Source organism: Azolla caroliniana, unplaced genomic scaffold (assembly GCF_043228905.1).
Source record: "Azolla caroliniana isolate FFs.n. ecotype wild unplaced genomic scaffold, voAzoCaro1.0.p SCAF_9, whole genome shotgun sequence".
Taxonomy (NCBI): Eukaryota; Viridiplantae; Streptophyta; class Polypodiopsida; order Salviniales; family Salviniaceae; genus Azolla; species Azolla caroliniana.
Genome location: NW_028230444.1, coordinates 6,052,380 through 6,067,162, shown reverse-complemented (window position 1 = coordinate 6,067,162; position 14,783 = coordinate 6,052,380). Strand labels below are relative to the sequence as shown.

The window sequence follows — 14,783 nt, the reverse complement described above, 5'->3', positions numbered from 1 at the left end:
AAGAAGACCCCATAAGAACAAGATTGACTCACGATATTTCTTGCTTGTGACCAATTCGAATGTTCAAAACATCATCTATGGACTTGATCAATATATTCAATCATTAATCAAACTAATGAGGGCCAATGCATAGTAGGTGGTGAAATCAATAAAAATATTTAGACATCTAGTGCTACACAAACAACATTACATCATTGTTTTAAATTATGCAATCATTGCCATGTGCACCAAAAACATGTTCATTCTCAAGAATATGACTTTCAAGCTTTAGCAAACCTTCTCATTGAAATAATAAGGACCTTTTTTGAAAAAGGTAATGAAATTGAGTGGATTGTAGCTTCACAAGTTGATATTTTCTATCAGAAGGACCCCTTACCGACATTTTATTTCAATAGCAACATAAAAAGGGCATCTTTCATAATACTTTTTTTGTGAACTCTCAAGCTTTGGAAATTTTCACATTTGATGGATCCAACAACCATTGTTGATGCCTGTTATGGATGTCAATCATCATTCTATTATTCATGAACCTTGTTTGATAGACTAACCTGAGAAAGGGATATCTTTAATGTTTGTTTTTCTTATGAAATTTGAAAATCTATTGAGACTTGGCATTAAATTACTCTAACGACCTTATTTGACATGTTACCTACAATCTCTTCTATGGCATATATGTATGGTGGCATGTATTCTTTGGCAAGTTGTGTTTTCAATCAACTTCACGCATTGGCTTGAAAGTTTTCATCGGCAAGTAGATAGGAAGGTATAGATGAATTGGACTAAATAAGATTTATCGTCAACATAATAAATGTCATACAATCTGGCATCTTATCTACCTAAAATGTGGAACTCAAATTTTGCAAGACTATGATAGTTTTCACATTCTAGCTTTTCGATCTATTCAAAAACAAATCTAGTAATATTTTATTCATCATACTTTGACTCAAAATTTCAATCAATTGAGATTTCTACTTTGAATATTGTGGATATTTCTAAAAGATAGAATTAAGCGATCTCCTACATTCATATAGCAGACTTGATTCAACAAACTATAATATGTGCCTATCATCTAATGGCTAGGTAGAGAGGTCCTCTAAACAATAAATAACTAGGCTTGACTATTATCCGACGACATTTTGGCATGATAAGTATAGTTGAAGAATGTCACTTGTGAATCGTGATATAAAATTACCCAAGTACATTTATGAGCCATAACACATGCTTTGGAAAGTAAAATAAAGTAGTTGACGACACCATTCAATAAGAAAATGAGTACTAAGTCAATATGTTTTTATACATATTAAATACATATAGTATACAGCCCCATAGAATTATCAAATTGTTATAGGAAAGAGTACCTAAATGGATTAGAGTCAAGGAATGATGTATATAACGGGAATGGCCATAGAAAAGGATTAGTTAAACTTCAATATTATCCATAGGTAAGTTGCATCTCAATATTTTTAGATCAAGAAACAAAAATTGCAAGTGACAAGTTTGTTTGGTGTATGATAATCCCGACTAACAATATTACCAATGCCTCCACACTTTTCTATGACGAAGCTGAAGTGTAGATCCCTACTAAATTTCAACTTCTCCTACACATCAAGGGGTTGACTATGTGTGACCCATACACCGAGATTTTCATGGCCTCTTTCTAACGATCAGTTTAAGTGTGTGCGCCTAGTAGCCCCTCATCCGCCATCGACAAACCATACCTTGTTATGCCTATGCTGAGAGCACCACCATATAACTACTACCCTAGGTAGGTTGAGGACTTGGGATCACCACCAAACCTAGGGAAGTGACACCATCACGCTTATATAAGCATATTGCAGAAAATAATTGCCATTATCAAAGCTTAGGCATGCTACGTATATCTTAATAAAGTATCTCTTAATGCTACATCTTTGAAACACCCAAAAGATATCAATATAAAGACAAAAGGGAGGTCTTGACTCTTACTATCCCGTTAGTTAGGTTATGGCTACATTTAAAAGCAGCTTTTAAGCACTTAATATAAAGACTAAGAAGTGCTTCTGTTTTGTGTGTGTGAGAGAGAGAGAGACTCGAGAGAAAGATCATGATGAAGAATGTAGAAGTGATATGGTGGGTAGTAGTGGTGTTAGGGTGGCATGGAGTAGTATGTGCCATGGAGAGTACTAGTTATAACACTAACACTAGAACTAGTACTAGAGTTAGTGAAGGAAATTTGGTAGGGGGAGTAGGCATAGGAAATATAACGAAATCATTCCCGGCCTTCTTTATCCTCGGTGATTCGTTAGTAGATGTTGGAAATAACAACTACATCACCACCATAGCCAAGGCCAATAGTCTCCCCTTTGGCATCGACTTCCCCTCCGGACCTACCGGTCGTTTTTGCAATGGCAAGTTGCTCATCGATTTCGTTGGTATGATTGTGAAACATAAATCTCCCTCCCCATTTCCTTAGCAATCTTGGCACCTGTCAATCTTGATTGTATTCAAATTCGTCCTAAGATTTGTCCATATATTAGTTGTTTACATTGTTTAATGTTTTGCTAATTCATCCACACATCGATTGTAGGTTACTATCCTTTGGGTATATTTGTTGTTGATTCATTCATCCAAACATTTGATGCTCATTAATTGTTCCCAACATTATTTGTTAATTCATCCACACAAACACACACAAGTTAGTTCTTAATCATGGCATTCACTCCAACTAGTATGCAAGCCAAACTCAAAGATGAGACATGTTACTCTTGTATGATCAAACTTGGCATCAATTTGGTTGTTAATTCCACCAAATAATATTAGTTGTCAATTTGTTAATACGCATGCCATTAGAACTAGTTCTCCTTTCAAATTTAGAGGTTATGTATGTGCCACCCTCCTAATGCTTGACTGATTGGCATTAATTTGGTTGGATAATTCATCTCAAAACATCCCAAACTATAGTCATTAATAAAAACTTGATGACTGTCATGTAGTAGTTTAATGCATCACATATGTACATCAATTTTAAATGCATAATTCTAGGGAAGATAACATCTAATATTAATTACCATGTAATGTATTTGTTATTGTGTCAACCATAGATCATACGACTACATTAAGGTAGTGTATTGACTTCAATTGTTTGTGTGTGTGATAAAAAGAAAGAAAAACAAAAGATATATTAACGTCTTCTAAGACCAAATTTGGCCCATGAGAGAGAGCAAGTTTAGCTCAGCATTTGCTCTTGGAGAGACCATGTTCTACAAGCAAATTGGAACTTGACTTGAGATTACATTTTATGAACTATATGCATTATATTATTTTCATACAGAAGGGAGATTCGTTGTAAATTCTTGTAATTGCCAATGATTGTGGACAAGTGCGAGCTAGGCATGACAACATCAAATTGAATGAAATGTTGACATTTTAAATAGGAAACGAGAAATGCTTCTCATATAGTATCAAGCCCTCTATGTGTGATGGGTCTAAATATCAATTTTAGCTCACATGTTGCGTTGTTCTAGAGAGAATTTCTCTAATAAGAAATACTTTGATGAGTCTCTTGGAGATGAAGAGGATCCCAATTGTGATCAAGCTCCATTTTTCACTTGGCTCATAAATTCTTCTTTTTAACGTAGATTTGTTCACTTCACAATGAAATCTTACAAGATAGGTGCTCCACTTCTAAGCATCGGAGTATGTGGGTTTTTTCCAATTTTATTTTGATCTTAGGAGTTTATAGTAGTTCGGTAGATGTAAAGTTAAGATTCTCTCACAAGTGATTCAACACCCTAGCTAGAGATTCCACAATAACATTGTAGAGTAATATGGTGACCATCAATTATAGAGTAAATTATGAATGTTTCTCACATGGTGTTCTCATAGGACCTTTTTATTGTGATAATTTCCTAAAAATGTCTAAGAGTATACGCATAAATCATTATTCTTGGCTTTATGGAAGACTAATGATAGCTTTTCTACATTTCGTCACAAGGATTTCAATTTCAAAATATATAGATCTCTACTTCATCAAAATTCAATGAGTAGCACTATATCCCATAAGGTCCAACATTAGTTCAAGAGTCTAGACTCTACTTAAAAAAGTGTCCTTTTATGGTATTTTCATCATCACTCATTGCTCTTTCACTATAATGTTTAAGGTCAAACCTCAATTACAAACTTTGGTTTCCAAATTTGTGATGCCAAAAATGTCCATAATATAGAATTTAACCAAAATATCCCATAAAAGGATATTATTTAGGGTTCTTTCTAAACTTTTTTATTGGACCTAAAAGGTAGATATTGTAAGATTACTTTTGCTTATAATTATTGTTAATGTATTGGCAACTCTATTGGCTCACTATAAAACATGCAAGGGGGAAATATCTACTATATATTTAAAATGTGAAGGATATACTTAATTCATGAGAACCTCACAAAATGTGAGTTGGTAGCTAGGTGTTGGGCCTATGATATGAAACATGAATTTCTAGTATGACACTATAGTTTAGTATGGGTAGCCTTCGATTATAGGTAAGTTATAAATGTTCCTTGTATTATTATTGTAGGATTGTTTTATTGAATACGTAAAGGGTACATTTAATTCATGGTATATATCAAAATGTGGGTGGCTACATTGGCCTCAAGCATGTGATAGAGAGAGCTTTAGTGCCATGTAGAGCTTGTGTCATTTATTACATTCTCAATGAGAATACAAAATCAATAACACGTGTGGCAAAGGCTTTATATGGAACATATTTCGCAACTTTTGGATTATCCAATGTTCAATAAAGCAATATCTTGGCCCGACTAAAGGTTCATGGTGAGTGTGTTTATTCATTGAATATCATATGAAGGCTTGAATTGTTACACTTACACATTCGAAGGGCAACTTGTCATCATGATTCATGCATAGCACCCAACTATGAATTGTCAATTATTTGATTGTTTAGAGTCTGGTTAGAAAGAGGACAAATATTCATGCACATGTTTTGTCTCATGGCCTGCTTTGGCCTTTGCATATATGTTTTTATTCCTTCTTAAAAAAAATTATTTCTAGGGCTTATATTAAGTCATTGACCATTTCTCTCTCTCTCATAAAAAAAATGCACACCTTATTCGTCATTCAAATCAGCACCTTGATTTCAATTAGAACCACATTCATTTCCTAAGCATCATGTCATGTCATGTCATTTTATTAGCCAAGAACTAACAAATAATAGCATTATGATCAACTTGATATTCAAGCCACATGGCACCGATCCATAAATCTAATTTCAAATCTTCTCCAAAATTTTGAACAACCACATTAAGTATAATAAAGTTAAACTTGTCTAAGTATCTTTAAATGTAATAAAGAAAGGGGACCAAGAGTTTGACTAATTTGCCAACATTATTAATCACACAAAGGTGACAATGATAACACGTGATGCAATTAAATAGAGAGACACATGACAAAGCTAATCTTCATATGAAGGGAACAAAGAGTATTGGAAAAGTTGCAAAGGTAGATAGAAGGAGAACATGTGTCAAATGTTATGGTGTACAGTGTACTTATTGGTGAAGGACAAAGGTATTTGATAAAGGCATTGGACCAAACTATTATCAAACTAATTAGAGATTTAGAGCAAATATAAACTTGAGTGACTTGATGATTTGTAGTTTTATGGAAAAAAACATTGATGTGAAGGATGGTTGGTTGGACCACTATGACAAAACAAATGTGAGGAACTCTAGATGTCGACAATAATGGCCAATTTGAATTAAAACAATAGTAAGGAGGTAAATGATGATAAAAAATCACAATAATATTTAAATCTATGTAAGACTTGTATTCCAATTCAATTACTAAACTTAAGGAACTATTCTATACGAAGTTATTAAACAAAGGATGTTCAATATTGGCAGAGGAACGATTATCAAATTTTCGAATAACAAATTCGTTATACGTTAAAACATAGAATTGTGAAAATAAGTGGATAACAAAATGGTGTAGCTTTTTCACAAAACAACAATTCGATCTCATGGACTTCGGAAAAATACTCTAAGAACAATGCCTATTTCATGAACTTTTTACTAGAATTTACAAAAGCTTAGTCTACATAAAAGGTTGTGCATGTGTGGAGGGAAACACACCAAATTTGTAAGCAAGAAATTATGTGCATGGTTCTTGGAGACTCTAGATGTCCTTGCAAATTATACCAAAATCCTAAAAGTTCTATATTTGTATTTCAACATGGAGGATTGTGTAGCGGTGAATATTAGTCTACAACACAAGGTTGAAGTTGAAGTCTCAAGCCACTAGATAACAATAATGGGTTAATGGTAGTGCCAAAATTAAATATGATCGCTTATTCCTATCATTTATATTTTAATTACCGATAAGGTATTTGACACAATGTCTAAGAACAAGACCTACATTATGTTTAAGATTGGTGCTCCAACATTGCTATACTTAATTAAATAACATTAACATTGTGTTGTAATGTAGCGGAGAAGATTGGGCTTCCATTTCCACCACCTTATTTAGCTCCAACAACAAAAGGAGCAAACATACTCAAAGGGGTCAACTTTGCGTCTGCAGCTAGTGGCATAATACGAAGCACGGGTTATAATTTTGTGAGTATGGAATAGAAAAATGTACACATCCATTTAGCTAAATGAAAAGTAAAATTTGTGCACGATTTTTTTAAGGTTGCATTGAAGGTTCAAGCAATGCTTAGGCTAGATTGGAAATCATGATGAAAAACATATTATCAAATGACTCGTGTTCCTCAACCCTCTCATATGGGAGAAACACCAGATTTATAGTCATTAGTTGTAGTGTATGACACTTGTAGGAAACTATGTATTTTTTTTATTTTTTATTTTTTCAAAATGAAGCTACTTTCCCATTAGTTAGGAAGGATTATTACATAGAGAGTCTACAAGGAGACTTATACAAACATCGGGGAGTCTTCCTCCGATCAAGTAAAAGGAGATGAGCCTACTTACAATGCCTTGCGGCCTAACTTAATGTAAGAAGCTACCTACATCCAAGGCGATGCCCTTCAATGTTGCCTAGTACGAGTCGGCTCTTGGGGCCTACAACGAAGAGAGGGTGGCAAGTGAGTAGGAAATAACCAACGTGGGGGCTGGTAGTTCCACCTCGGGCCACTCCCGCCTTGCATCACCATAGGTGTGTTCCGCAATTTCTGCTAAAAGCGCAAACAAACAGTGACCACGTCGTTGGAGTGGCTGCAAACCTCTTCCAGTTGCCCTCGTAGGCAGCTGATAAGCGCGAACCATATGTCCATGATCACTTCCTCCCGGGGTTGTACCGTACCTTGGAAAACCTTGAGGCAACGCGCTTTCCATATATACCACAAGGTGAAACCTGCGATCAACATCCAGATTTCCGGAAACCTAGGGGATGCGGGCTGCAAGCCTCTTTCAAAACGGATCTTGACGATTTTGCCTCTCGTGCATACATAGCACCAACTATCCGCATTGACGGCATCCGTCCACCCTTCGACTGAGTGATCAATCCATGTTGCAGCACTCCATGAGGCTGTTCCTTCAACTTCACATGCCACAAGGAGGCGAGTCACTCTATCCCATACCTTTTGAGCTTGAGGGCAATCCCACATATAATGTCTCAGTGTCTCAATAGGTCGAGAGCACAGTGGGCAGCCTAATGGGCCGCCATGTTTATTTAGCCATTCGCCAACAGGCACCACATTATGACCGATCTGCCACCAAAAGAGCTGAATCTTTTCAGGCATGTGGAGATGCCAGAGACCCTTCCAAAAGGTAATGAGCACCTCCTCGGGGATGCCCAATGTTCGCCAGCCATTGTGAAGGGGCCCACCTAGCTGCATCTGCAAAGTCCGTCCCAATTTAGTGGTGTAATTGAAGAAGTGGTGGAGTCTATCGTCATGTTTCCATCTGAAATCCCCTGGGTCCCAATCCAAATTGACAAGGGGGCAATAGCCGTATACCCTTAACCTCCAATGGGGTTCCACCTTAGCAACATTCGGGTCTGTCTTCTAGATGTTATCAACCTGTGCCACCACTCGGGTTGGGTGCCAAGAACCCCTGGTTTGACTGTCCCCAAAAACTGTATCTCTCCCCGATCCGCTCACACCCTTTAGCGACTTGACCATTCTAGCCTCGTCAAAGAGACCGAACCATGCATGTTCTCTCGCCTCCCCCATCAGAACCCTGTCAACTGCCTCAGCTATCAGTCTCCGCATTTTCGTAGCTCCCTTGAGGGGAGGGAAAAGGTCCTCTTGGGCTCTTCCTGAAACAACCATGCATCTCCAATCGTCTATAGATAGGAGGCTTGTTTGTGCCAGCTTTCCCCATGCTAGGCCCTTAAGTTGCCCTAACATCGTGTCGTCACTTGTTCGCACATGAGGATTCCAAAATAGTGGTTGTCTAGTCCATTCGGTCAATGTCTCTGGGGTGTGCTTGACCAAATGCTGTCGTAGATGGCACCATGCCCACAAGATGGAGTTCGCGACCCTGTCCTCCGAATGGCAAGCCAGCTTGGGTGGGACTCCGTATCGAGCTCATCTATTGGCCATAGTTTCACAAATTTATTGTTTAGAACAATTTAGGGTTGCATTAAAGATTCAAATGATGGTTAGAGTAGATGGGAAATCATGATGAAAAACATATTATCAAATGACTTGAGTTCCTCTACCCTCATATGGGAGAAATAACAGATTTATAGTCATTCGTTGTAGAATGTAGTATATGACAATTGAAGGAAACTACATAGTTTAGTTGCACAAATTTATTGTTTAGAACAATATAGGGTTGCATTGAAGATTCAAATGATGGATAGGGTAGAAGGGAAATCATGATGAGAACATATTATCAAATGACTCGAGTTCCTCAACCCTCATATGGGAGAAACACCAAATTTATAGTCATCAATTGTAGTATATGACACTTGACAGAAACTACATATTTCAGGAAAATTATAGAGATAAAAGTAAATATGAAAAAGTGAGCCCTCAACTAATCCAATATTAATTTACAACTACATATTATACTTCTTGGTTGCGAAGATGTTTGCAACAAAAATAGTCAGAAGTTATGGATATATTTTGATAGAACATTTGTTCTAACTTCTGTATTCATTGTGCCAAACTTCCAATCGAGGACCTTTGTATATGCTTGACAAGTATATAAAATTCAACATTAGATTTGTGGAAGACCCTTGAATCGTAGCTTTTTTCCAAGTGGGACCTTCATGAGTTAATATTGTGTTGGAGACACAATCTCCTCTTAATTTGTCTTGCAAATTATAATTTCGTGAACAAATCAAAATACTCATGGAATTTGTTAGTGTCCTAAATGTTTTATGGTCTATCAATATGATTCCATGTTCATTGTGGCGATGGGGTAGAAAAAAACCTTGTCATTTGCATAAAGATGCTTGAAGCTCTATATCCATCTTTTCTAGATTAAAATAACATGAATCAATATAAAGTTGTTGAGAACTTAAAATGCCGTTGAAATAGTATTCATGAAACACAATGTGTACTTGTGCTAAGACAATTTCACCTACTAAACAAAGTTTAAGTTTCCATTATAATGTTGCAATGTGTATTTTACATCCTACTTGTAGATTGGCCGAGTAGATTTGGACACACAATTGGCGTGGGCCTCAAACAAAATACAAGAGATTCAATCACTGATTGGCACATCGGCATCCCAAGAACTTATTTCCAAATCTCTCTTCTTGGTTACTATTGGTGCCAACGATTATGTCAACAACTACCTTTTGAAAGGTTCTCCTACAAGTCTTGCATACACACCGGAACAATTTCAAGAGCTCCTCTTGGACAAGTTTTCAACACAACTAGTGGTAATCCATCTTTATTTCATTTTAGTATATTGTGTGTGAGAGACAATGTACACACATATACAATAATTTACCATGCTATCAAAACATAAAATGTCAAGTGAATTTGTACTCCTAATTGATTAGCTCATATACTCTATGTTTTGGAATTAACTATTGTTTTGTGTTTTGCCATGATTCTTCTTCTTATTTATTAAACTAAATGACAAACTTCTTTCTGTAGTTGATCCATACAAATCATGATGGTGGATTGTACAAACTACATTATCGTTGTGAACTAACAACTATTTAAAGTTATTCACATCATATCATGTAAATGTGTAAACACACAACCAACTTAGATTTCCCATAGGTTGGTAAGAAACTTGGCTAAATTTGACTTAGAAGTGCATGACATGCTATGTATGTATGTATATATATATAATATGTATGTATGTATGTATGTGTTTGTAATATGTATATATGTATGTATGTATATATCATATAGGGTATGAACTTCTTTTAAAGACAAGTGTTTTCTATAGTACCTATAAAACAAATTATATCTTAAACTATACTTTATACCACAAAGGAAATTCATGGTTTTCATTCTAGATTTCAATGCACTATTTTAAAAATCTATAATTCTCATTATTAACTTTATTTTGTTGCCATTCGTTATTCAAGCAATTATACAACTTGGGAGCGAAGCAAATTTTCGTAACCGACATCGGGCCTATTGGTTGTAGTCCATCACAATTAGCAGTAAAAAGCGTTAATGGAGAATGTATTGACTTTGAAAACAATCTTGCAATAAATTACAATGTGGGCCTAAAATTATTGATTTCCCACTTAAATTCTCAATTTCATGATAGCAAGTTCATATATGTGAATAGCTTCGACCCAATTCTCGAATATTGCAACAACCCCACAAAATATGGTATGTTTCCCTTGTTGTTCTCTTAATTCACTATACATGAGCTTTAATTTCGAGACAGGTGTCTGTGTATTTTCTAGGTTTAGCTAGTTATGTATTTATTAGAATAAGTTCTTCATTCAAAGCATTGACCACGATAACTATTTGTAATGCAAAATTTAGAAAAATCAGAAGTATTTTAGTGAAATTACATGAGGTGTTTGCACATGATCTTAAATGGTTCACACTTCACACATTTCTGAAGGAGTAATTCACATACCAATATTTTATGTAATAAGGCTTGACTTGAACAAATATGCATATTAAGGAGGAGATATATTTGTTAAATTCATATATTTGCACTATCTTAGCTACCACTTGGTGTAATAACATGTGTCACCTTAATGATATTGGATATTACTTGTCAAGTTTCAAAATAAATCCATTACATGTTCATGTTTTGTTGGAGTAGCCATTTTTTTGGAGAGTATATTCAAGTGTTGATTTTGAATCCTAAATTGGGATTTTGTTGTTAAATTACTGTTGTAGGTTTTAAGTTTGGTCATCGGGCTTGCTGTGGCGGTGGAAGATTTAATGGGAGAATGTTGTGCCTACCAATAATTCAACCATGTCCAGATAGATCAGATTATGTGTTTTGGGATGCATTTCATCCTTCAGAAGCATGTAATATATTATTGTTTAATCAACTAAGTCAACTACTTGAATCATGAATCCCTACTACTTAGCTCATGTTCGAAAGTAATTTGGTGAACCAAGGATACTTTTGATAAGCACTGCAAAAGTTTGACACTTCAACTTTATTAGATTTCATTTTCTCGTCATTGCTTTGCCCTTGTATTTAAGCAAATATTGCCTATCATATCAATATGGTTGTACACTTGTAATAAATTCGAAATATTTAAAAAAATCTTTAACTTGTTTCAAACAATTCGGTAAAACTACTTGAGGTCAACTCTGTGTCCAAGATTTCTCAGGAAATCGAACTTTGAGGTTGACAATATAAGAATTCAATGGAGGGAACATAAAGATGGAAATTCGGTCTAGATTACGACTTCAAGACTTGAGACTGAACGCCATCCTCGATTCATCATTAGAAATTTACACATTGTTGGAAATCACAAGTTGTTGTCATTTGAAATCGATTGAATTGTCATTTTAATTCATCTTTTAGGGGATGCCGACAACTTGTCTAATCATTGCTCCTTTAATGATCGTTACAACAAAATCCTCCATCGCCAATGAGCCCCAATCGATTTGATCAACTACAAGACCTCCCCCCTACGGATGAGCATTCCTCTAGTTCTTTCTTAAGCCCCAAGGAACGGCCTAAGGTGACACCAAGCACACAAGAGAAAGTTCTCGTTAAAGCTTACAAAACAAGGAAGCGAAGAAGGATAAGTAATGTTAAGACCTTAATACGGAGCTTGAGTGGAACGGGACCCAATGTAGAAGCAACAAACCAAGGCAGAAGTTTGAATGTCACGCGTCATATCATAGTCTTCCCGAACACAAATGAGTGTGATTCCTCTAACCAAGACCTTGAACCACACCCGCAAAACGCCTTGAAATGGCTAGGTATTGGGCACAATACAGTGGAAAAAATAAGGGTACATTTATCAATAGTACACAATAACGGAGTTCCGACGACCTCAATCTCCTTTCCACTCTTGCTTCCGACACAAGAAGATTGGTCGAAATCCAAGATTAAAGATACGCTATTTAGCCAAGTAGCATTGCTTTGTAGCAAAAATAAGTGATGAAGACCTCATGAACGAACTAAAGCAGCATTGGCATAACATTGAATTCTGGTGCACCATGGATGAAGAGGAACCTCGTCTCTGCGACATCCACCTAAGGACTATCATAGACACCCAACTAACTCCAAGCTTTTTCTATTTCTATGAGAAACATGAAGGGGCGATTGAAGCTCACAGGATAGCCCACAAACTCCACTCATGGATGTGGACCATCATTCCATCAATGGAAATGACTGGCTGTCTAAATGGTGAGTGCTCCCCATTCACGACATGTTGTGCAAAGCATCAGGCACAAATCTCCCACTCCATTCCATGATTATGAAGATTGTAACGTGGAACGTGCAAGGGCTCATGAGTCGACTAGACCAGCAAAACAGATGGAAACTGAGAAGAGATCTTGGGGAATATATATTAGGGGGTGCTATTGACATCATCATGTTGCAGGAACACCACCTTGATAGTACTTGTTTAAAGGAAGTCAGAGATCTTTTACCAGGATCATGGCGAACAATTTGGGAGCCAGCAATAGGGGAGGATGGAAATCATGGTGGTATTTGCACTTTGATTCGGGAAAATCTAGCCCAAGGTTTAATACACCAGGAATCACTAATACCTAGAAGGGCACATTTCTGCACGTTGGCCATCCATGGGCAGCATTGGAATTTCATGAATGTTTATGCTCCAAATAGTAGCACAGAACGGGCAACATTTTGGGAGTGCATTCGCCAACAAGTAGCGGGTGTGGAGGAGTGGTGCATTGCAAGGGATTTTCATATGATCGAATCCATCCATGATAGCTCTAACAACAATCCCAAAGTCCTACAAGGAAGGGAACGTAAACAATGGGAGAAGTTATGTGTACACCTTAACTTGCGAGATATATGGCATTCTGACAACTTCCAACGAAAAAGGGACTCTCTCTTATTCTCCCGATTAGATGGGTGAAATAGTGGACCCACTCTATCTCGCATAGATCGTCTTTGTGTAGGCGAGGCCCTAGAAGGGAAGGGAAGGTGGTGTTGCATAACTCCAGTCACGACTTTCTCCGACCATTACCCGGTAATCGGTCACTTTCACTTGCACCGAAAGTGCGGCTCATTCCAACCTTGAATCCCACACACTATCTACACAATTATAGAGGTGAAGGAATAACTCGCCAACCAATGATCACTACCCGTCAATGCCTCATTAGCATCTGACAAACTTCTAGCTAAATTATTAAGAGCTTCAACTCTACTACACGAGATTGTCAAGACTAGAAGTAAGGATGCTCAGGAAAAGTGACAAAGGACAAAACGGGGACAAATATCCTTACAACGACTCCAACAATGATACCCGACATGTAGTTGAATCGTGGGACAAGTTGCCATGGCCAAACATGAACTGATCATGGTAGAAAAGGCAATCTATGACATGGAGTTTCATGGAAGCATGACTTGATGGATTCAAGTAGGGGACAAAACCACGAAGGAATTCTTCCGATCCAAGGAACCAAGACACGCTAGAACAATGATGTGCAGCCTCAACCGAGCGGATTGAACAACCACGGAGGATGGTGTTGAAATGAGGAATATTGCCACAAGTTATTTTAAGCGACTACTTAATGAAGATAATTTGGCCAAAGGGGAAGACATAAGAGAAGGTAGTATCCTCCAGAGCATACCTGAGAAAGTCACGATAGAAATGAATACATGGCTCGTGCGTCCCCTATCGATCATCGAGATATGGGAGGCCCTCTTTGTTTTGGATGCATATAGCTGCCCCAGAATCGATGACCCCACCCCTCATTTTTTCACGTGCCTTTGGTGCAGTATTAAAGAAGACCTTGTCTAGGCATATGAGGAGATCATCACCTCTGGAAACATGCTAGAGGAATTTGGACAAGGGATGATACATCTCATTCCTAAAAGTGGTGGGAGTGCCAATGACATTGGTAAGTGGCAGCCTATAACTCTCCTCAATATTGTCTATAAGTTGCTCGCAAAAATTGTGGCACGCCGCTTACCACCACTTCTCCCTCAGCTCATTCATCCGTCCCAGACAGGTTTTGTTAGAAATCAGAGCATCCTAGACAATCTCCTCTCATTTTGGGAAGCAGTAGCCCTTACCAAGCGTACCAACAACAAGGTAGCTGTGGTGCTCGTAGATTTTGAGAAAGCATATGACCGGGTATGCTGGAAATTTCTAGAAAGTGTGATGGGGAAACTCGGCTTTCACGAATCATGGATCAAAGGCATTGCAGGACTTTATAGGAACACCACCATCTGTGTTTCAC

At 37.1% G+C, this 14,783-nt stretch overlaps 1 protein-coding gene across 1 annotated transcript; it reads left to right on the top strand.

The window, feature by feature from the left end:
* The first annotated feature begins 2,050 nt into the window (after window positions 1-2,050).
* On the top strand, window positions 2,051-11,616 carry LOC147860029 (GDSL esterase/lipase At1g71250-like). Its single transcript, XM_087325130.1, has 5 exons — window positions 2,051-2,411; window positions 6,470-6,597; window positions 9,599-9,838; window positions 10,502-10,754; window positions 11,280-11,616. Exons 1-5 carry the CDS (start codon window positions 2,084-2,086, stop codon window positions 11,459-11,461), a joined length of 1,131 nt encoding a protein of 376 aa, XP_087181256.1. The 5' UTR covers window positions 2,051-2,083; the 3' UTR covers window positions 11,462-11,616.
* The last annotated feature ends 3,167 nt before the right edge of the window (window positions 11,617-14,783 follow it).